Source organism: Leuciscus leuciscus (genome assembly GCF_965113295.1).
Source record: "Leuciscus leuciscus genome assembly, chromosome: 12".
Lineage (NCBI taxonomy): Eukaryota > Metazoa > Chordata > Actinopteri > Cypriniformes > Leuciscidae > Leuciscus > Leuciscus leuciscus.
In genome coordinates this window covers 25156105-25180231 of record NC_138736.1, presented here as the reverse complement: position 1 = coordinate 25180231, position 24127 = coordinate 25156105, and the positions used below count along the sequence as shown (strand labels likewise).

The following is a 24127-nucleotide window of genomic DNA, read 5'->3' as shown; positions in this document are numbered from 1 at the left end:
TGTTTATGCAAGGCGTTTCAATCAACCGTCGAGTTGTCGTCAAGTCAGAAGGTGGGGGAGGGGTGCATTGTTTTAATTGAGTAAACTTACTCAATTGCTTAAGAGTGTTAAATATATGAATAATATTTATTTGAATTAAGTAATATTTTTGTATCTTGAAACAGATCAGTTTAATTCAACATTCTCCAATATTTTGATATAATACACTTAATATACTGTATTTGTGAAATTTCTAAAGAAATAATTGGTTAGTCAAATACTAAATCATTTTATTGAAAAAAACTTAAATATATCTGTAAATTTTAGATAAAATTAACTGTTGGATTTTTACTCTATTTTGGTATGTTTAACTCAAACAATCAAGTAAATGATATTCAGAGATTTTATTAAGTTAATAAAGTTAAAAATTTCTGTAATATTTACTAAGCCACAGAATACTTTTTTTACAGTGTGGACAAGTCCCTCCATGCAGTAAGTCTAAGTCTGATTTCATCCATTTTGTTTATTATTGATCAGACATTCGTGAGAAATACACTTGGTAGAGATGCCTTGAATGCCTAGCCCAGAGGTCTTCAATCCTGCTCCTGGAGGGCCACTGTCCTGCAAAGTTTAGTTCCAACCCTAATCAAACACACCTGAATCAACTCATCAAGCTCTTCAGAATCGCTTGAATATTCAAAGGCAGGTGTGCTGAAGCAGGTTGGAACTAAACTCTGCAGGACAGTGGCCCTCCAGGAGCAGGATTGAAGACCTCTGGCCTAGCCTTTAGCCTGGTTCGTTTACCCCACTTCTGTTTCTGTCCTCTTTGCTCTCCTGCAGAGCTTTCCGTCCGGTGTTCCAGGCTAGCTAAAAATCCTAAAAGACTAAAAATCCTATCGGTGCATCCCTAGATAAAAAGCAATGTCAGCTCACTTATATAACTTGAAATCAAAATGGCTAAATGTGAGTCAGAATTAAGGAGACTACACATCAAAGATGCAGACACATTTCATATCAACAATTATTTATTTTTTAATAGATAACACATTAAATGCTTGAGAGGGTAACAAAAGAAGAAAAAAAAGGACACCAAGGGTTAACATACTATTCCAAATACTGGCCTGATTTTAAGCGGAGTTTAGACTGGTGATGCATTTCCAATTTCAATAAGCTCATCTAAAAAATATATTACAAATATATGCATTTTTTTTTGTTTTTAGATTTGTGTGGTAAAAATCCCTTACTGCATTAGAATAATACAAAAGCTCCAAAGGATCTGGTTAAAAGTAGAGTTACAATTAATGCATTACAAATCATCTCCAGTAAAAGGGGGAATGAGGCAACAATGGACGAGGAAGACACCGGACAAAGACAAAGATTGGTGTGTTTTATGCAGCTGGTTCTCCTGTATCTCCTTTAGTTTTGGGTTCCTGCCACCATTCAGCCAGGAAAGACTCCTCATAGTCCCCTATTCCCTCAAACTCTTCATCAGGTGGATTTGACAGAGCTGATGCTGCTTCCTCTGAACTCACAGTCTCCTGTTAACAAACACAGTTCACATTCACATATTTATATGAACAGTCTAATTTATAGAACAATGTAGGACAGCAGCTTTGTATATTCAGGTTTCCTCAATGTCCTGTTGTCCATGTGTATCTAGTATTGCAAAGTTTGGATTTAGCAATTACAATATATAGTTCCATTAGTCATGATGGGTCACACCCAAAAACATTTCTGCATGTTCTTTTGACAACTTTATGCCTGAGGAATCTCTAGATGATACAAACCAATTTCCATGTGAATCAGACCATCGCCTTGTGTTAATGTGTGTACACATATATACACATATATACATAAAAGCGCAGTACCGGGCACTATATATATATATATATATATATATATATAGGGCCCGATACTGCGCTTGTGTACTCATACTCAAAAAAATGCTCCGATACCAACAACCAATACCAGGCAGTGTGTGTACAGTGTTTGTGTCCAGACGACGAAACATACAGAGAGTATAAAACAGAGAGACAGAGAGTATAATGGGGATAAAAAAAGAAGGCTGTCTTAGAAGTAAATGTATCTAATTATTGGAATATTAAACGAAATATAGTAACATCTATATAGCTGTGATGCGCGAGCTGATATTTTGTAGTTTTCTACAAAAACTATATATATATATATATATATATATATATATATATATATAATTATAAAACAAAACTCCAATTGGTGATCATATTTAACATTGATCAATAATGCTGGGTACCAGTGTTGTGTACTCGAGACTCGGACTCGGTCTCGGACTCGGTCTCGAGACCATATTTTAATGGTCTCGGTCTTGTCATGGACTCGTGTGCATTTTGACTCGGAATTGACTCGTACTCGAACATATTAGGACTCGGACTTATTCCCGAGTCCACTCGAGTCCCATTCAAAATATTTCATGATTGTTACTGTATGTTAATATTTCTTTAAATTGTTGTGTGATTGAAACGTCTAATGATTGCTGATTCACTTTCTTGTGCGCAACTGCGCATGACTTGAGACTAACGTTCGCGCCACGCAAATGCAGCAGGAGCCTGGTCAGATGTGATGTGGAGCCTCTAGCTCAACTATGTATTGAAAATGTCTGCCTTATATAGATATCTTTAGGTCTGGTTTTTAGACCCAACCTTAGGTTATCCAACCTCTCTGGTCTCGGTCTCGACTCGACTCTCTTTGGTCTCGATCTCGACTCGGACTCGACCCTCTCTGGTCTCGGTCTCGACTCGGACTCGAGTGAGCTGGTCTCGACTACAACACTGCTGGGTACACACCAAAAGATAATCGGGCTGATTTTGGGCCGATTTCCCCCCTTCCGACAATCCTAGCTATTACAGATTATCTTATCAGATTTTCCCTTGGTGTGTGAGATGTGTTAAGAGTGTCCGAACCTGATCGGAAGAACGTCGGAGCCGCCCCGATCGCGAATTGTAAATATTCAACAGAAATCCTGATGTGTGAGGGGAACTCAGAGGACAAACGCACGCACGCTCTGGAGATTATCACGTGAAACGAAACAATATCCAATCAGAAAGCGAGATGATGGAAGACAGAAGCATAACAAACGCAGTCATTGCGCAGCACAACGTGAAATTGATGTGGACAGCAGAAATGGAGGATCAGCTTGTTGATAATTCCAACAAGTATTGTTGTTAATTCCAACAAGTATTGTTGTTCAAACAACAAAATCATCCCAAACACTATCATCTGAATTTTTTCCTGCATATCGTTCGGCATGCTTTCTGAAGTCTCGCGAGATTTTGCGAGATTTCCTGTGTTCACAGTCAAGACTCTGGTTGAAAATCTGTTTGTGTGTGGTGTGCTTGTCTTTGTCACATCATGGCACACCCGTCTATGGGCACACCACACACTATATGAGCAAAACGGTTAAATCTAGGATTTTTTGTCCTCATGTTTGTCACATTTTGAAAATCTTATAAGATGTAAAAAATATTTTGTTGTGTACCCAGCATAAGTGGGAGAATCTTCATCTTCTCAAAATATGTAATCATGGGTTGCCAAGTCTTATAAAAAATTTGGACAGATCCTTTCATTAAATATTTAATTTTCTCTAATTTTAAGTATGATATTAGAACACATAACCACATTGAGGCCACTCCAATAATATTCTTCTTCTCGACTTCATAAAGTTCAAGATAAACTTCATAAAGTTCGAGATAAACTTCAACACTGGGTTTTATATCCAAGCTAAAGGCCTCATTTAATGTTTTAAATATGAATGTCCAATAGTCACTCAGATTTTGACAAGCCCAAAAGAAGCCCCATCATAAGAAGAATGGCATCTATGCTAATTTTAGTGTTTTTGTTTATCCCGAGGTTTTTCTCGCAGCCTGCCGGATCCAGGCTGTATCCAGATCTGATGAAGGACCTGCGCCTGGACCCGATGTCATAGCGCGGTGCTAAAGTGGCAACTAGTTTCTCCTTATGGAGGATCCCTTTACCACTCTACAGATAAAGCGTTGTCGGGAAAATTCGGTTTGCGTATCTACCCCGAAGTGATACAACTCTGTATCAAAATGTTAAGGCCAGACAAGATTTTTAAGGCTTGGTTTGTAGGGAATTACAAACCTGCGCACATATATTCAAACGCGCATACCAATAGACTGAACTCGTAATATGCATGTGCACACCATCAGCATTCTCACAGGTTTCGCGTTTAAAGTCTGTGTAGAGTTTCCTGTTAAAACGGTGTTGTGTTAGCGGCTCCTAAGTTAATAACTAATGATCGTTGCGACCAAAGTGAATCAATCAAATTAACTTTAGCTGGAAAATAACTTTATTCAAGAACTGCTATAAAGCCAAAACAATCTCTGTTACATTAAACTATCCTTGTATCTCTGTAAAGCCGCTTTGGAACAATCTACATTGTTAAAAGCGCTATATAAATGACTTGACTTGACTTGACTTGACTTGACAGTTCTGTTTGTAACATGAGGCCAGAACAAGTGACAGGTGAAGAAGTGACAGGTACAAGAAAAATACGCACTTTTTATACATACATACTAGGGTTGGGTACCGAAACCCGGTTCCCGGTTCTGACATAAACGGTAGTATCGAGACCGAATAAGAACGCAACTTTCGGTGCCTGATTTCGGTGCCTGACTTTTTTCACCGCCCCCTATTAAACATCTCGCGGCACGAATGATCCAATAACAAAACATATCCAGTTAACCAGCAGAGCATTCATTTAGTTCGTTTGTTAAATAAGAGACGATCTAACGCTGAACTGTGTTTTTTAAATCAAGTGATCAAAGTGCCAGTGGCGCTGATACAGTGTTTTCTCTTGTGGCTCGCGCACACCGCACTTTCTTCACTCGGACGCGCGCTTCAATACGTCGCAGAGATCGATCTATTTATGAGGCGCCGTCTATATGAGTATGTGCGCGGAGAGTTTGTGTGTGTGTGTGTGTGCTCGCGTCTCAGATGAGTTATGTGCGCGAGTTTGTGTGTGTGTGTGTGTGCTCGCATCTCAGATGAGTATGTGCGCGGAGAGTTCCACGCGTCTCGTGTGTGTGTGTGTGTGTGTGTGTGTGTGTGTGTGCGTGAGCGACTTTAGATGTGACATTGTGCATTTCATAAAGTTGGAGCATTCAGCAGTACACATGTATGTGTGACTACTTAGTATGTGTATGCAAGCGTTTTATGTGTCCGTGAATGAAGTTCGATTTAAGCCCTAGACGGCGCCTCATATCTATTCGTTCTGGTGAAATCACAACATATAATGCACACAAAGTGTCCCTGCTTGATATAGCTACAACCACTGATGAGCATAATCGGTTTAAAAAAATAAATAAAAAAATAAAAATATATATGAATGCGGATTAGAACCCAAAACCTCTGACACTCTTGACTAAAGTTCAAATTCAGCTGCAGTGTTTCTCTTCGGGTAAGTCTAGTATTTTAATGCCAACTGCAAATATTGCATATCAAGTATGAAGTATATCAAGTATATTTATATGAGGCTATACTATATAGGTGTGTTAAATATTTCTGCTCAGTGTCAGATATTTCTCTGTTTTGTAAAAGTCTATAATATATAATATGTAATATAATAGAATATATATATATATATATATATATATATATATAATATGAGAAGACTAAATTTTAATCTTAACTTAAGTGTTTTCGGCTACATCAGCACAATTTTTTATTTTATCAGAAATCAGAAAATCTTTTTCAGAAAACACACACAGGTATTTTTTTTTTTTTGATAAAGTGTGTGCGGTTTCGTTTTCTTAAGTACCGGTTTAAGAACCGTTTAAGCACCGGAACCGTTTGAAAAATACCGAGTAGGTACTGGTATCGGATAAAACCCAACCAATACCCAACCCTAATACATACAGTACAGTTCAAAAGTTTGGAAACTTGGAAAAGTTTTTTTAATGTTTTTGAAAGAAGTTTCTTCTGCTCATCAAGCCTGCATTTATTTGATCAAAAATACAGAAAAAAAATGTAATATTGTGATATATTATTACAATTTAAAATAATTGGTTTTCAATTTATTATACTTTAAATTATAATTTATTTCTGTGATGCAAAGCTGAATTTTCAGGATCATTACTCCAGTTTATCACATGATCCTTTGGAAATCATTCTAATATGATGATTCATTATCAAAGTTGGAAACAAGTTCTGCTGCTTCATATTTTTTCATAACCTGTGATACTTTTTTAGGATACTTTGATGAATAAAAAGTTTTTAAAAAAGAAAAAAAAGAAGCAAAAAAAGAAGCAAATGTTTTAAAAATAGAAATCTTTTGTAACAACAATATACACTACTGGTCAGTAATTTGGGGTCAGTAATTTTCTTTCTTTCTTTTTTTGAAATAAATCAATACTTTTATTCAGCAAGGACGTGTTAAATTGATAAAAAGTGATAGTAAAGAAGATTTATATTATTAGAAAATATTTTTTTATTTTGAATAAATGCAGTTCTTTTTAACCTTTTATTCATCAAATATATTAGGCAGCAGAACTGTTTCCAACACTCATAATAAATCAGAATATTAGAATGATTTCTAAAGGATCATGTGATAGACTGGATGTCACATGTGACACTGAAGACTGGAGTAATGATGCTGAAAATTCAGCTTTGCATCACAGGAATAAATTATTTTTTAAAGTATATTCAAATAGAAAACTATTATTTTAAGTTGTAATAATATTTCACAATATTACTCTTTTTTTTTTTTTTTTTTTTATCAAATAAATGCAGGCTTGATGAGCAGAAGAAACTTTTTTCAAAAACATTAAAAATAGTAATGTTTCCAAACTTTTGATATTGCGAGGCGGTTGTTATAGCGAATAACAACCCCGACAGGCTGAACTGGACCCCGTCTGTTGTTGGACAAGAGGTTCATAAATGCTTCTCATGTTTTGGAAAGATGTTTGACGCGTGCTGTTTTTTCAAATGCACATTATAAGTGACTAAAACTCAAAGTGCTTTCAGATGGAGCAGCATTTACAGAGCCGTACATCAATGACAAGTTGCCCATACAATTTTTTAAAAAACAATCGCAGCCTTTGCGATTTTAAAATCACGATAAGCCATCTCGATTTAAGTGCGATTACATGTAAATTGCGATTAATCGTGCAGCCCTATTGTCCATGTTTCTAAATTTTATTTGGGTGCATAGGATGGCCTGGATGGGTGTAGGATTTCCCGGCCTGAAATTGTGTCCCAGTACGGCGCTGCTACAGGGTGATATGGCTGCTGGATGATTAACATTATTTGACAGACCTCACAGCAGCAGGTTTATTTGGCTGCTGTCACTTTAAGACCTGCCGCCTGCACATGACGCGTATCTGACATGCATCCCATTTTCACACAACTCTTTAAATTCATAACCCTCATCCTTACCTCGGGTAATTTTTTTTTTTTTTTTGGAATCGAGTTAGCCTGGCAAGCCAGACCTACATCAAGATGTTAGGTCTGGCAACTCACCATAGACACGACTCAGTCCGAGGGGTGGGATAAACGGCTGTCTTTCAAATTCCCTCTGCACGCAATAGGACAGCACTTCAACCAACCAGAGCGTTTTCCCAACAGCGGAGCTAACGTCAGTTGATAGATTCAACTTTTGCCAAATCTGGCCGGCAAAACTACGAACACATCTTCCTTTTTTTAAGAATGACTTAAGTGCCGTTCTATGCTCTTTTCTCAAAGAAAAACCTAACTCCAAGTCCTCCAGAGTCGCGGTCAAAGCCGATTCAAAAGATGTTCTCCAGCAGCAGCTCTTCTTTGTTTTCAAGTAGCAGGGAACCGTCGCAACTCTGTCGTCATTATGTTAAGCCCGCCCCGCCTACTCTATACACGATGTGATTGGCCTGACCCAATTTAGGTTTTTGCAGCTCGAAAGTCAATGGAGAGTTGCTAGACTGCCCTGGCTGCAAAATACATTTTGCTGCCGCTAGGGTGCGTCTAGATTTCTAGGCTAGAATCGAGTAGTTTTGTGGTTGAAATTTTTTAAAGTAAAAAATCCTTCCCTTGCGGGTCAATTTGATCCCCTTAAGAATGAATGGAATGCGAGAAATGCTTCAGTACACAAAGACAAGCCAAAAAATGCTCAAAATTCTAACAAAAAATGCTAAAACTTTTCACAATTAAAAAAAAAGCAGTGTATACACAGTTTATAGCCTATGTATTTAATCCACGAACATGGAAAATGAAGTCCGGGCACTTCTTAACCTTTACGCTAACGAGAAAATCCAACATGACTTTGTAGGGACCAAGCAAAACATGATTATGTATTTCTGCTTAGCTAGCGACATTGGGCATCAACCACATGGATGCTGATTACTTTCTTTGTTTAACAGTTCTATCTAATAACATATTAAATAAGATTGTTAAACAGTTTGTAAACTAATGAAGAATGGGAGCTCTTTGTGCTCAGGCTTTGGCGTTCTCAGCACTGTCAAAATAAAGGTCCCACACAACCAGAGATGGGCACAAATACATCAAAAAAGTATTTAATTACAAATACTTACTCATCAAATGTATACAACACAAAATACTGTTGTGAAAAAGTATTTAATTAAAATACAAGTAATTTATCATTTTAAAATACAAAGATACAAACAAAATTTACAATCATTTGAAGTGCAAGAGTATGTGGAGTTAAATAAACGTAAGAGTATATGATATCAGAATATCATCGTTTAGTGCAGAATATGCGCTTTTAACATAGGCTACATGTTGCTGCATACTGTAATAAAAAAATGATCTTTACTCCTGCCACTGGGTGGCGAATTCCAAGAGTCTGAATGTCGTGTGCAGTGAAAAGGCGGCTTTAATTTAAGAAAAGACTGTGTTCACGCAAATATTCTCCAAGGTGGTCATTTTGATAATTTTGTGTGAATCTGGCAGTTCCCACCAAACAGCTGTTCATCAACAAATCAGATTTCAGCAACACACTCACATACACATGTAGGCCTACACGTTGTTTTAATATTACCATCATTAAAGGGATAGTTCACTTTGAAATTAATTTTTGATATGTTTTAGCTTACCCCAAGGGCATCCAAGATGTAGGTGTCTTTGTTTCCGCAGTAGTTTCAATTTTGATATTTTTAGGTCAAACCGTTCTTGTCTGTCAGTCATATAATGCAGGTCGATGGTCACTGTCTCAAAACACAAGCACAGAGTCCAAATTAAAACAATTCCCCATCGTCCAAATGAAACAATTCCCCATCATAAGTACACATTGATGGCCTAAGACACGAAACGAGCGGTTTTTGTGAGAAAACGAACAGTATTTATATCGTTTTTACCTCTTGTAACCACAGCCACGTCCAAGTGATCTGAGGGCGCGGGCGCTTCGGTCTGCGCAAGCGCCGGAAAGCGACGGAAGTGATCTCTCGCGCCTGTACGTCACTCATTGTTTACACAGAGATTTCGGAAGTGTTACCTTTCACTGTGAAGATCTACACCTATTTAGATATACAGGAAATCGCAATGGAAGACGATTTCGATATATCAACAGACAACGTTGAATTTTTTTCACAACCATATTTATTTGAACCAGAATACTCAGATCAAGAACTCAGAGCGATGGAGGAAGCATCCGCTGCAGCAGCACGTCTTCAAGCCTCAGAGAGACAGAGATCTCTTCAGAATTGGTGGTGTTCTTGTAGCAAGTGTTGTGAGATGCCAACAGAAGTGGAGAGCATATGTTGTCACGAATGGAACATAGCAATGCCACAACTACAAGACGAGGACGAGGACATTGACAGTATACCATCATACACCTGCCTGACTGAAGATCCTGAGTTTTCTCCGCTTTTGAGCCGCAGCGTTTTGCATGTTGTGTTTAGTTTGCCACGTATAAACTGGAGGCGACGTCCAAGGCCAGAGGGACCCAATGGCACGCTGTCAATAGAGTGAGTAATGTGTTGTATTTTTATTATTATCGCTACGATTATAGGGTGCATTATAAACCAATTAATTAATTACAATTACTGCATTATATTTCAGACAGTGCAGATTGGTGGCGTATCGTGTGGTTTTGGAGTGGATGCTGAAGGGGGAATATCTGGGCAGAAGAAATAGAAAAGTTTTACCCTCTTGTGTGGTGAAAGCCATCCGCGATAAATATCCATCCCCTTCCGGACGTTATGTGGGCTTCACAGAGGCAGACAATGCATTTGCAATGTTGTAGAAATTTGTATTGTACTGTTATAATTTGTCACAACATTCTATATATTTTTTTTTTTATAATTTTTACTTGTAATGTAAGCCTTTTCCTTATTTTACAGGAATTACCATTTATCACTGATATATGTGCAATCAAGGACTTTCTGAAAGTGCTGCCTGTTGTCATTATAATGTAAACTTAAGTTTTCTTTGAATTTCTAAAATAAAAACAAATTGCCACTACATTTGCACTAATAAACAATCTGTATTTATAATGGCTTCATATTTATATGTAGATATTTAGAATAAAGAGTAATGACACTTTACATAAAAGCAAGCATTGTAAGTTTAATTTTCTTTAGCTGCACATTCACAAATGAACAGTATTTTTCAGCAATAAGGGAATCAAACAAAACTATAGATGCAAATCAAAGAGAAAAATAAAATAAAGGCCTAATAAATACAAAAAAAACAAAAGCGGTGTGAATTTCAATAGATAACCTACCAAAAAAATCCTCAATTAAAAAATTTACCCTGTACAATTTTTGGTAAATACACCTCATTCAGTCACTGAACAGACAAATTGACGCTACTGTACAAGGCAACATCAATGATCACACACACACACACACCACTAAAGAAAACCACCATGGAATGTGGAATGTATTACCATTACTTTGTAAAGATAACTTAGACCGTTGTCAGTCTGCAAAAAACTACTTTGACAATCGTGACAAATGCTTTGAAACTGTGTCTTCCTTGGACGGTTTTGTCTGTTGCGCTATGTTCTTTGGGACAGGTTGTATTTCCAAATGTGAAGAAGAGTCCTTGTAAATAATACTGCTGTCCATGCGCCTCTGAAGTACGCGACGTACGAGTTCTTCTCTGAAATTTTGAGTTGGGGACTCATAAAGCTTTCTGGCCACCCACTGTTTAGAGTGTTTTGGGAACACTACATTGAACCTGGGTGTACCTTAAAAGTGAATAAATTAATTAAAAGAATGCTAAATATTTTTTTAATGCATTATGACATTATAGTCAGATATATATTGTAAGTCAAACTTACCGGTTTCAGTTCGGGCCTGCTGTCTATGAACATTCTCGTTGTGGTCAAGCACTGCCAACTGGGTACGTGCGAGCATTGAAGTGTAATGGAAGTGTATTCTTTTGGGGCAGTACTTCAGGAGCAGTGAATGGAACACTTCCAGCTTACCTTTATAAAAAAAAATAAGATAAATAAATATTGCTGGTCTATACATGAATGAACATACATTGTACATATGTAAACTTACCAGTATGCTTGAAAAGTGCCATCTGCCTGAGGTCCTTCAGAAGACCCTTGTCTAAGACAAGGTTCTCTAAGGTAATGAATGCCCTGGAAGTGTGGTCGATCCATTTTTTTTTCCTTTGCTCCTCTGAGCTAAGCTCACTATGCATACATTTTTTTGGTTCTCCGTCTTCTATCCAGGAATGAACACCACATATGTGGTGCAGAATTGACTTCCACCTTTTTATCAGCTCCTGACAAATTGAATATAAATATTTAAATGTGTTCTACAGTGTATTGTATTAAAACAAGTTACAGAAACACAATCTTGAGACGTACATCCGGGTCACCCCCACAAGATGAACTTGTAAACCACAGATGATTGCCAATACTCTTAATCCATGGCTGAAGTGCTCTGTTGTCTTTGTATCTGGACAGTGAAGCCAGTTTCTTGATCATTCCTATAACGAAATAAAACATTGTTCATCCTCATCCAAAATGTTTCGTTCAACATCACAGTCATTAGCTGTATCTGACTTTTTGGTACAGTTGAATGCTGCGTTTTTCTATCACTAAATAACAGTATAAACATTAAAAAACCAGATTGCGGTAGGCATTGATTTCAAAAACATACCTTTTGCCACATGCCATACATCAAACTCGTGATGAATGTTTTGGTAGTCTACTCGCATTATCTTGCGAATTGATGGGGACCTGTCTGTTGTCACCACACTTACTCCAATGTTGTCATCTAGGATTTTGTTGAGTGCTCTCCGGAAACCAGTTGACTCCATTGCTACAGAGCTTGATGATTCTGTAACCTGTAATAAAAATAAAAACAGTGGTTTATACTTGATAAAGTAATTATAAAATAACCAAAACATATTTCACTATTGTCATTGACACATACTTGCACCAGTTCAAAGTGTACCACTTTGTCTGTGATGTCATCCATCAAGCTGTATGTGGTGTACTTTGCTGAATATCCAGGACTGTGTTGAGATATAAAAGAGATTCCACTGTCAAAGTTAATTGTAATAAAAAAACTGCATAACATCACATAAAAAAATTATCACTAACATATAAAAGTACCTGTCTGATCTCCCATCTCCTGATAAATGAATTTCCTTTCTTTCTGTGCTTCCTGCTTTCAAAGTATCCAGTATGGCACTCTGTTGTTCTTTGAATACCTCATCAATTGCAGGTATGAGGTATGAAGACTGTATTGCATTAAAAGTGGTTTTGTGTGGTACCTGAAGGTTAAGCACAGCAGCCCATTCAGAGATGTCTGCATATGTGGACCCCGTAAACACAGTACTTGCTGAAACTAGAAGGTTGTTTGATGGCATTCCACGCACATCAGAACAAGATTTCCAGTGCCCCTTATGTCCTTGTTCACATTGCCAAATAACGCTGATTAGGCTCCCTACAGATGTGATATTTTTCTCAGAGATCAGTGCACCACAGTCTTGACATCTTCTAAATTGTTGCATCAAAGCTGATTCATTAACAATCCATTTCCGTTCTTGCCATGTCTGTTCCTCCTCTTCATCTGTCGTAGTGGTTGTACTGGAGGCAGATGTGGAACTGTGTTGAACAAAACTAACATCCTTCTTTTCAGATGGTGGATCTAATGAAAGCATGCTGATATTTAGGTCATCAGGCTCGCTGTCAACAGCAGCTGGTTCATCCTACAAGACAAAAGGAATTATTTTGAACAGTTTGTGTACGTTTGAAAGCAATTCATAAAATGTAACATTACAAAGAACTGTATTTGATTTACAGGTGTTATTGTGACCAGGACATGCTACCATTTTTATGCTGACATGTAAAATTAAGAACCAGTCTCATACTTACAAGCAGGCTCCTTACAGCTGGAATAGCATAATATGTCCCAGATGTGGAGGGATATGTATGTTTTTCAGACGACTGTGGACTTGTTAGTAATAACAGCAAATGCTTGTGTGATTTATCTTCTTGTCCAGTGCATGTTTCAGCATCACTTTTCATTGCCTTCTGAGGTGTTGATTGTGGAACATCTTTTAGTCCGATGTATGCACCAAGGCACTCTGTTGCTTGATCTTCATCTGACACATGTTCTGTTGGCTGGTATGGTTCCTGTACGCTTTCCTAAAAAAATATTGCGTCATTACAAAGTCAACACTAAGTAGAGCTACACGAACATGAATCCACACTGTGTATTATTATTATTAGTAGTAGTATTATTATTATTATTGACTGCACCCTTATGAGTAGTACACATAGTTTCACATTGGTTTGACTACATATCTCTCTCATGTAAAACCATTCTTACCAAATATATGGTGCCCATATAAAAAAAAGTAGTAGTTATAGAAATGCAAGTAACCCCCCCAAAAAATTGGTTTTACTAACTTACATCAAAAATACATTTTATTGCTCATTTTATGTAATGCCAGCTTTACAAATAGAAAGGACACATACAAAGACGTTGTTCACATACCTCCGTTGGATGCGAAAACATCATAGGCACAGCTGATGATGTCAGTACTATGCGATCCACTCCTTGGTTTATAAAATCATCAGGGGAAAAATGATCGCTGCAGACCCTCCTCAACTTTAGTAAGTTTATGGGTGTGTTGATATCCAGCCGAAGAGCGATCAACCATAACTTCAAGAGAGAAGGCTCATAAATTGGGAATTCGTGAAAACTCACCACTCCCGGATGAGTTCGCGCGAGCATACGTAATTGTTTTCTTTTACGACGGTTCAAACATCCCGGATAAGCGCAAATTAGTACCATTTCTATTAGCCGTCTTACCTACAATCTCTGTTCTGTGTAAACAATGAGTGACGTACAGGCGCGAGAGATCACTTCCGTCGCTTTCCGGCGCTTGCGCAGACCGAAGCGCCCGCGCCCTCAGATCACTTGGACGTGGCTGTGGTTACAAGAGGTAAAAACGATATAAATACTGTTCGTTTTCTCACAAAAACCGCTCGTTTCGTGTCTTAGTCCATCAATGTGTACTTATGATGGGGAATTGTTTCATTTGGACGATGGGGAATTGTTTTAATTTGGACTCTGTGCTTGTGTTTTGAGACAGTGACCATCGACCTGCATTATATGACTGACAGACAAGAACGGTTTGACCTAAAAATATCAAAATTGAAACTACTGCGGAAACAAAGACACCTACATCTTGGATGCCCTTGGGGTAAGCTAAAACATATCAAAAATTTATTTCAAAGTGAACTATCCCTTTAATGATTTATATCATCCGCCCGCGACCCACACGCAATTAATCAGAATGTTATTTTTTATTACTTGACCCGCCCGCGGATGCGACTGCGATCCAGGCTTCACTGGACAACGCATGTCACTCTTTAGCTAGCAAGTAGTAAATTCACAAGTTCTAGCTATTTGCACGGTTGCACCAATCTTCTGGTATATCTGATGGTATATTTTACTAGAGACTTTACCTAAAGCAGTTTGACTGAGCACAAAAGCAGCTTCTTAATTGCGTCTGACCTTGTTCACAATGAGCGAGCTGGACCTTTTTCACAGAGTGTAATGGCACGTTTTAACGGTCATCAGCATTGTTAATCCTGCAAAGTTTTATATATATATATATATAAATATATATATATATATATATATATATATATATATATATATATATATATATATATATATATATATATATTTTTTTTTTTTTTTTTTTATGTATGAAAGCATGCTGAACGGATCTGAACAGTTGTGATACACAGTGTGGAAAGTCAATCATTTAGGTCAGATTCCTATCAGATAAAGAAATAATCGGATTTGAAATGACAGTGTGAACGTAACTTGTGAACGTAGTTGACTTGATTTTAGATTACTGGATTTAGCTGCTGTGCTATTACATGGGGGTTTACCTCATCATCTGTCTGTAAATAATTCTGTGCGAACTCCAGCAGTTCCTTCAGTTTGATAGTTAGATTGTAATATCTAAGAGCTTCCTGTATGGACAAAGACAGAAATGTTAAAACAGTAGTGCTAGAAACACAACCAGAACAAAATATTTTAAAAATGTTATCAGGTCACTTCAGAATGACTAGCAGAGTTAAAAATGACCTTTTAACACTAGTTTTTGTTGTGTGTGGATTTGTTCCTGGGTTTGAGTTAAAAGAAGCCAAATGAACCAACAAAACAAAATGTTTCTGCCACTTCAGTACTGTGATAGGGAAATATATATATATTTTTAATTAAAATGTCAAGCATCAGAAGCATTACCCTGATAAGTTCATAATATGCTTGTGTGTTTGTACTTACTGGTCGTGGTTTGAAATGCTCGTCATGCAGTCCCCACTGTTGCCTGTAGTATCTGTAGTAGGCGATGTTCTGCTGCATCACTTGATCATCTGCATCAAACAGCATATAGCTCGCTGCACACAGCGCTGCATTACGCACATCATTTACTAAAAGGAAAACAAAAGACGTGATCATTTTAATGAAAACCTTTTGCAGATGAAGAAGTTTATGGGTGTTTGCGTTTGGACTGCTATAGTGGAGTGACTAGACTGCTATCTGACTGAGTCTGAACATTCCATTTACACTTGGCCACATAAATGTGTCTTCATAAACTGAAAATAAATCTAATCATCATTTCCCACACTACATGCAAATTCAAAGAGCTTCATATACAGTCTCAGCAACAGATGTTATATGCAATATTTTCAAAATCAAACATCACAAATGAGCTCCCTCAGCTGAGTCAGCACTGGTGGGAGAAAATAGTGCTCACTACTTTTCATGAACATGAATGAATGTTGGACTTCAGGATGTAACACCAAAAACATCTGTAATGGCTCTCAAATCACCTCCTATCTTATATCATGCCCTACCAGTTTTGAATGATGCACTGTTCTAGGCAAGTTAGTTATTCCACATTTTTTGATCTACAATGTATCATGCCAAGATGTTTCAAAGTATTAGAAAGTGTCCATGTGAAATACTGAGAGACTTGCATATCCCCTATATAAATTTTCTGAAATCTGCTTACTGATATTAAATATGGGCAGATCGTAATATTTATTTTGTCTACTGTTGGCAGATGCATTAAGACACTGAACAGTGCATGTGCTTGTTTGTTTGTGTGTGTGTGTGTGTGTGTGTGTGTGTGTGTGTGTGTGTGTGTGTGTGTGTGTGTGTGTGTGTGTGTGTGTGTGTGTGTGTGTGTGTGTGTGTGTGTGTGTGTGTGTGTGTGTGTGTGTGTGTGTGTTTTACTTACATTTGTAATAAGCAAACTGCATGTAGTGGTACATGGTGGCAACAAATTTCTCCACAAAGTAACCGCCAACATTTGGTATCAAATTCTCCTCACATTTTACTTTACACTTCATTACTTCAAAATAGAAATCTAGGGGAAGGAAAATAAGAGAGAGTGAGAATACTGCATTAATCCTAATACACAAAAAAGTCCTCAACCAATGATTGTAGTAGACTTCCTATGACAGATCATTGTTGTACTTCTCAAGTATACCAAAGTCAGTTACTTGTGTACCAGGCCTATTTTCATTGGGATAGGTTTTTATATTCACAGTTATTTGAACCAAATCTGACAATGCCTCATGACATCACTGACCGGCTAAGGTGGGATAAAAGTCTTTGAACTCCTGCACATCATATGACCCCTCACAGGACAGCAAACACATGTTGTATGTTTTAAAGTACTCAGCAGCCGCCAGCTCCATGTCTCGAGCACTGCTGCTAAAATCCCCAGAATTATACAGCTTCACAGCCTTCAGGAATAAAGCCTGAGAGGAGAGGAGAATGGATATGAAACCATATTTAGTTATTTTGGAATTGTGCTTCTAACAAGTGAGGTTAAAAAAGGAAAACAGGAGAGAATAAATACCTCATAGGGCTGCTCCTCATGGTCTATGAGGTACTCCTCCATGTCAAACAGGCTTTTATAGTAGTTGAGACTCCTAGATAGCAGGGGATCCCCAGGGTTTCGCTGGAGATATGTGTGTGCTGCCGAAACTGCTCTCTCCAACTCATTCATCTAGATGCACATAACATAAGATACTTTAGCATCTGATTTTTTTGTTTTTGTTTTACAGGTTCTTATTTCTGGCTGTCAGCACCTGACTGCATGGACAAAATCTTTCAGACTCATTTCATTGGTATTAGTGGAATAAGAGGTCAGTAACACAGGTGAGATCCAGGTGAGATTTGTCCATTGGCTTTCTCAGATTTAAATATATCTTGTGACTGCATGCTTGCTATTAGAACAGTCAAGTCACATGTATTTATATAGAGCTTTATAGAAACACTTCTGTCTGTATAAACAATTTCTTTGAAATTGCCTTTTCAATCTATGAATCAAACAGTCAAATATCTGTGGGATGGTTCATGGCTGTCCTGCTGATGGCTGACAACAGAGACACAAATGATGCCAAATCCAGCTCAGACCAGAGCCAAGGCCCACAGACCACACCGTGAACATCTGCTAAACCCTCACCTTGTCACGGTGGTGATTGTATAAACACACATGAAGATGAAGGCAAATAGGTAATATTTAATAAATCCAACAGGTAATCCAATACAAACGGAGCAACATTCAACACATCCAAGATAGAAGACACCGAATACTGAACTGAAACAGAACCAAACATATATAAAGGTGAGAAAGATGATGATAATGAGTGAACAGCTGAACATAATTAATGTCCGTGAGAACAAATGAGTGACGAAGGCAGACGATGACAAAACAGGTCATCGTCCAAATAAACATGATTGTGACAGAATGCCCTCTCCCGGTAGGCAAGACCTCACACTGTAGAGAAGAGTAGACAAAGTGGCGAAGGGGTGGCACACAGGCAGAGGAGGCTATGGAGGTGCATAGACAACTGAGATGAGGAGGAACAACAAAATCCGGGGTGGTGATGAAGGTGGAGATGGCTAAGGGATGACTTTTTCCAAGATAGAAGACACCGAACACTGAACTGAAACAGAACCTGTTTCAGTTGCTGCGGCTGAGTTGGCTTGCGTCTGTAAGCTTCGTATATCTTTCTGTTTTGAATCATCATTTACTATCATTCCTTGTTGTTTATACTGCTACATATAGCATTCTCAACATCACACATTAACCTGACATTGCTAGCTTCAATCTAAATCGTTATTGCCACCACAACATAATACTAATTCGCTAGCCTGTAAGCGTGCCATCCGTGCGCTGAGCTCTTTATTTATTTTTCTCTCGCGCCTTTTGTGAGTTCATCAAACCTTAGGTGAGTAGGATCAGTCAACCAACACGGTGAGTCATGTCATCTTCTCCTCTTATTGTCACTTGCACTTCATGTAACATGTATAGCATAGCCTTCTCTGTCAGCACAGGATTTACATGTGATAAATGCAGGGAGATAGTCAGGCTGGCAGAGAAGATTTCAGAACTAGAGACACGCATCCAAACTTTAATCGAGGTTAATTGTAAGAGTGCAAGGGCTTTAGATACTGCTTTGGATGCGACTAGCTTAGTGAACTTTGTACATTGTTCGGTTCCAGCTGAAGTAGAGCCAGTGCAGCAGGGCAATTGGGTGACGGTGATGTGCTGTAGTCAACACCGGGACAAAACACCGCTCTTCCGTTCCGATTACCATAACAAACAGGTTCTCCCCTCTCAGTGAAACACCCATTGTGAATCCTGTTGAATGTGCCCCAGTTTCACGGAACGTGAAAATAGAGACACCAGCCACCATAGTCACATGTTTGTCGGGAGCCAGAGCACCTGACATCAAAGCAAATTTAAAAGTGCTGGCTAATGCTAATCGTAAATTTTGTACGATTATTATTCACGTCTGCATTAATGATGTTCGACTCCGCCTGACTATGATGTCAGGCACTGTAATTTGCTCTGCCCCACTTCCTGTTCGCAGGAGTGATGAAATACTTAGTAGATTGTCCTCACTCAATGGCTGGCTGTCTAAGTGGTGTCCGCAAAATAATATAGAATTCATATACAATTGGAAAAGTTTTTGGGGCAGACCTGACCTGCTGAAAAGAGATGGTATTCATCCCTCCTGGGATGGTGCTGCTCTTCTCTCTAGTAATATGGCACATAGTCTTAGAGCTCAAACATGAATTGGGGCGCAGGTCAGGAAGCAGACAGACTGCCAGCCATCTCACATCACCAAGGTCAGATAAATCCCATCACATAGAGCCTCTTTCACCTAGATATCATCACATAGAGACTGTGTCTGTTCCCCAAATTAGGAAATACAAAAAACTTCCAAACCCATCTAAGGGTAAAAATGTTATTGATGTTCAACAAATAAAAAAAACGATATAATACAAATGAGCAAATTATAAAACTTGGGTTGCTGAATATTCAATCCCTTACTCCAAAAGCACTTATTGTTAATGATATGATTACAGACTACAACCTAGATGTGCTCTGTTCTCTTACGAGAGTCCTCTCGTACTGCGTTTTGTAAAAACGCTACGGGAAAGGGTCTCTTTTCACGAAATACTGAAGCAAAAAATTATCCTTAATTTTCATACATGTAAAACGCGTTGCGGCAGTGCTAGCTATGGCGAGACGGCTCGCTCGCTCATTGGCTGCTCTGCAGCAACTGCATAAGCCTATCGAGCGAGGCCTGAGGTGACGTCAGGCCAATGAGGACGCTTCGCGCCCTCCTAGCCATTTCCCGCCGAGACGGGTGTGGCTAGCCTCTATAAAAGGAGCTCGAGAAGGCTGATTCACTTGATTTTCATCTCTTCAGCGAAGCTCACGCATCGCTGGATCACGAGGAAGCAAGCGTCGTTTGAGGCAAGCACATCAGCGGGACGAGCCACTCGAAGCTGCTGGCAACGCCGCCTTCTACAGCCGTACCTGCTGCGCTTTCCGGCGCTATATCCTTTAATACTCTGTTCTTGTTTTGTGTGTGTGTGTGTTCGCCGCCGCGACACTCACCCCTAAAAGAGCTGCGTCTTTTTCAAGATGCCTTCATGTGGCTCGTGCCGAGCCCCTCTCGCCCAGGGAGACCAACATATCATCTGCGTTTCCTGTTTGGGTGAGAGCCATGCAGCACTCGCGCTCGCTGACGGCGGCTGCCCTCACTGCGACCTTTTGCCGATGGTGACTCTGCGGACTCGCCTGGCATCCTTCTCAGAGTCTGCATTCCCCGCCGCACTGCCGCGCCGTAAGAAGCGCCGCTCGCAGCGGGCCCCGGAACCCGCTCCAGCCCGACCAAGCTCGCCGGTTCGCCCGCCTGCTTCACCGGCTTCTCCTGTTTCACTTCCTGATGCTCAGCGCCCGCAGTCTGCCGCCGCTTCATCAGAGGAAGTCGTTTCCGAGGCCGCGTCGGGAGAAAAGGATTCCTGCTCTCTGCCGGCTTCAGGCAGCGAGGATTGGGCGAGCTCTGAGGACCTCGCGCCTCCTGCCCGTAAGCCCACTACGAGAGCCAACATTGAAAAGGAGCTCATGCGAGTACTCGAGCTGGCCGCGGAGAGCCTCGGCCTCGAGTGGTCTGCACCGGAGCTCCCCTCTCGTACCCGGCTGGATGGTAGCTTCCTCCCTGGTGAGCGCACTTCTCCGGAATCTAAGCCCGCCCCCTTTCTTCCTGAGCTTCATGAAGAAGTGGCGAAGGCTTGGAACGCGCCCTACTCTGCGCGAACGCGCTCGTCTGTGTCGCCAGCATTTTCCTCTCTGGATAATGCGAAAGACCGAGGCTACCTTTCACTTCCGCCGGTGGAACAGGCGATAGCGACCCACCTTTGCCCGCCCTCTGCTGGACGGCGGACCAAACCGGTGTTGCCTTCCAAAGCCTGCCGCATGACGTCGATGCTGCTCGCGCGAATTTTCTCCGCCGCTGGGCAGGCTGCGTCAGCGCTACACACCATGGCAACGTTGCAGATATTCCAAGGTGATCTCCTCCGTAAGTTGGATGAGATGGGACCGGAGGCTATCTGCATCGCGGACCTAAGGAGCGCTTCAGATCTAACACTCCGCGCTACCAAGTCTGCTGCACAGGCCATGGGAAGATGTATGGCTTCCGCCACTGTTGCTGAAAGACATCTATGGCTTACGCTCACGGAGATGGCTGATTCCGAGCGCAACGCGTTTCTCGACGCCCCGCTGTCTTCCACTGGCCTTTTCGGTTCTTCTCTCTCCGAGTTCGTGGAGAGATTTACCGAGGCCCAGAAAGCGTCCCAAGCCTTCAAGCACTTCTTACCGAAGCGCTCCGGTTCTGCAGCGAGTCGCGAAAAACAGACTCCGCGGAGCTCTCAGCACCAGCCCCCGCCTTCCGCCACATCTTCACAGCAGCGACAGCAGCGACAGCAGCACAGCTCTAGGTCCCGCTCTCGCTCTACCGGCCGCCCCGCTCAGCGCGGGCCACGTCCGAGGATTGTGGTGAAGCCGGAAGCCCCAAAGAAGTCCTAGCACTCCTAGGAAAGCGCAGGTGTGCGAGTCCCGCTGCGGCCGGTCTCTCACCCAAGCGCACCGCTGTTTCAGTCCCAAGATTCGCGACTGTTCCAGCGTTTTCTGCAAGACGCAAGCCTGCACAGTTGCCCGCTCGCCTGCACACAAAAGCCGTTTTCACGGCTACCCAGATATATCCCGAAAAGAGTGTATTTTCTGGTGTCCCGGCCACGGCCGATGGTGCTATAAACGTAGTGTCGATGCCCACTCCTCAGTGCCCATCCCTACACACAAGCACAGCCCTACACTTAGGGCTCGCGCACATAAAATCGACTCAGGTCGATTGCGCTTCCAATATAGTGAAAGTGCCCACTTCCCAGTGCCCACATACACTATGTCTCACAGACCACAGGCTCTCTGTAAAAACGAGACCTGTGCGCGCGCCCTCTGCTCAGGCAGGCAGCGCGTCCAAAGCAGTGAATGTGCCCGTTCCCCGTCCACATTTACTCGCAGACACGAGTCCCGCGGGGCTCGCTCAGCCCTCCCTCACTCAGTTAAGCACTGTAGTAAGGTTGAGGACGAGCGCTCTGCCCGCTGTATTAAGCGCGCCCCTCGCCTCGAATGCCACAGGCATAACGCCTATGTTATCGCACCTCAAAGCACCTCTGTCGCACGGCGAACAGAGCGCGCTTCGCATCCAACCCTTAGCCAGCCATGCAGAAGCATGGGCAGCGCTTCCAGGGGTTTCGGACTGGGTGCTAGGCATTATAAAGAGAGGCTTCTCGCTACAGTTTTTTCGACGCCCTCCCCGCTTCACAGCGCGCGTCGAGACTACGGTGAATTCAGAAGTAGCACACCTACTTCGCGCCGAAATATCAAAACTGATATGCAAAGGGGCGATAGAGCATGTACCCCTAGCTCAAAGCGAAGGGGGACTATACAGCAGATACTTTCTAGTCCCCAAAAAGGACGGTGGTATCAGACCCATACTGGATCTAAGACGGCTGAACAGAGCATTAGTGAAACGCAGTTTCAAAATGCTCACGACCAGGAAAATCCTCGCGCAGGTTCGCCGAGGAGACTGGTTCATGTCAATAGATCTGAAGGACGCGTATTTTCAAATACAGATAGCGTCACATCACAGGCGATACTTGAGATTCGCCTTCGAGGGTCAGACATACCAGTATACAGTCCTTCCGTTCGGCTTGTCCCTGGCACCTCGTACATTTACGAAATGCATGGACGCGGCGCTCGCTCCTCTCAGACTCAGAGGCATGCGAGTGCTGAACTATTTGGACGACTGGCTGATCCTAGCTCAATCACGTTCACAGCTCGTGGAGCACAGAACCATTTTACTCGATCACCTCGAGAATCTTGGTATCACGGTCAATTGGACGAAGATTTCACTGAACCCCGGTCAAACGATTTTGTTTCTGGGTACCATTCTGGACTCACAGTCTATGACAGCGCGGCTGTCGCCACAGCGCGTGCTGCACACTCAGCGCGTGGCGAGATCTTTCCGCTGCGGCGCGTCTACCCCGCTCAAGACGTTTCAAAGGATGCTAGGTCTCATGGCCTCAGCATCACCGGTTCTCCAGCTGGGCTTGCTCCGCATGCGCCCTCTGCAGTTCTGGTTAAAAGCGCGAGTACCGCGCGGAGCGTGGGTGTCCGGCCGGTTGCGTCTCATGGTCAATCAGAGCTGTATCACAGCCCTGACACCTTGGTTCGCGGACGACTGGTACCGATCAGGTGTAAGCCTGGGGACTTCCTCGGGAGTGAGGATGGTGTCGACCGACGCATCCACCTCGGGATGGGGAGCGCTGCTCGAGGGCAGACCGCTCTTCGGCCTATGGTCGAAACGAGAAAAGATCCAACACATCAACTGCCTGGAAATGCTGGCAGTGCACAATGCGCTAACGCGCTTTTATCCCCAAATCAAGGACCAACACGTCGTAGTCCGTTCGGACAACACGGCCGTGGTGTCCTATATAAATCGCCAGGGCGGTCTGAAATCCACATCCCTGTACAGGCTGGCGAAACACCTCCTAATATGGGCTCAGCACAATTTGCGCTCGCTGAGAGCAGTGCATGTGCCTGGGCTCCTGGGGCAGTCTCTAGGAAGGAACGATTTAGTCATCCGCTTCCTCAGGGGAGCTAGGAGGCTGAATCCTCCCAGACCTCCTTCAGTCCCTATGTGGGACCTTTCTACGGTTTTGGCGGCCATGAAAGGTGCCCCTTTCGAGCCTATCCAATCTATTAGCCTCAAACATCTGTCTTTCAAAACAGTGTTCTT

General features: G+C 41.4%; 2 protein-coding genes across 2 annotated transcripts in view; both read right to left on the bottom strand.

Annotated features, from left to right (window-relative positions):
- Positions 1-986: 986 nt before the first annotated feature.
- p3h4 (prolyl 3-hydroxylase family member 4 (inactive)) overlaps positions 987-24127 on the bottom strand; it is a 118713-nt gene continuing 95572 nt past the window's right edge. The window contains exons 2-7 of the mRNA XM_082186746.1: positions 17326-17475; positions 17053-17224; positions 16699-16827; positions 15741-15886; positions 15344-15427; positions 987-1517 (exon numbers count right to left, since the gene is read on the bottom strand). Coding sequence (XP_082042872.1) covers positions 1368-1517; positions 15344-15427; positions 15741-15886; positions 16699-16827; positions 17053-17224; positions 17326-17475 — 831 coding nt within the window. The 3' untranslated portion in view covers positions 987-1367. The remainder of the gene's footprint in view (positions 1518-15343; positions 15428-15740; positions 15887-16698; positions 16828-17052; positions 17225-17325; positions 17476-24127) is intronic.
- LOC309511490 (uncharacterized protein) lies at positions 10467-15029 on the bottom strand. Its single transcript, XM_082186732.1, has 8 exons — positions 13307-15029; positions 12542-13140; positions 12360-12441; positions 12084-12270; positions 11789-11910; positions 11475-11703; positions 11249-11395; positions 10467-11155 (listed from the first exon to the last, which is right to left on the bottom strand). The coding sequence occupies exons 1-8, from the start codon at positions 13457-13459 to the stop codon at positions 10899-10901; spliced, it is 1776 nt and encodes a 591-aa protein (XP_082042858.1). The 5' UTR covers positions 13460-15029; the 3' UTR covers positions 10467-10898.

Bases quoted from the DNA above. Each gene is read 5' to 3' on its own strand.
- LOC309511490 (XM_082186732.1), bottom strand. From the start codon at position 13,459: ATGAAAAGTGATGCTGAAACATGCACTGGACAAGAAGATAAATCACAC. The intron at 12,442-12,541 runs GTACTTTTATAT...ATCTCAACACAG, and splicing joins GGAGATGGGAGATCAGACAG to TCCTGGATATTCAGCAAAGT. The intron at 11,156-11,248 runs GTAAGTTTGACT...TTCACTTTTAAG, and splicing joins GCAGGCCCGAACTGAAACCG to GTACACCCAGGTTCAATGTA.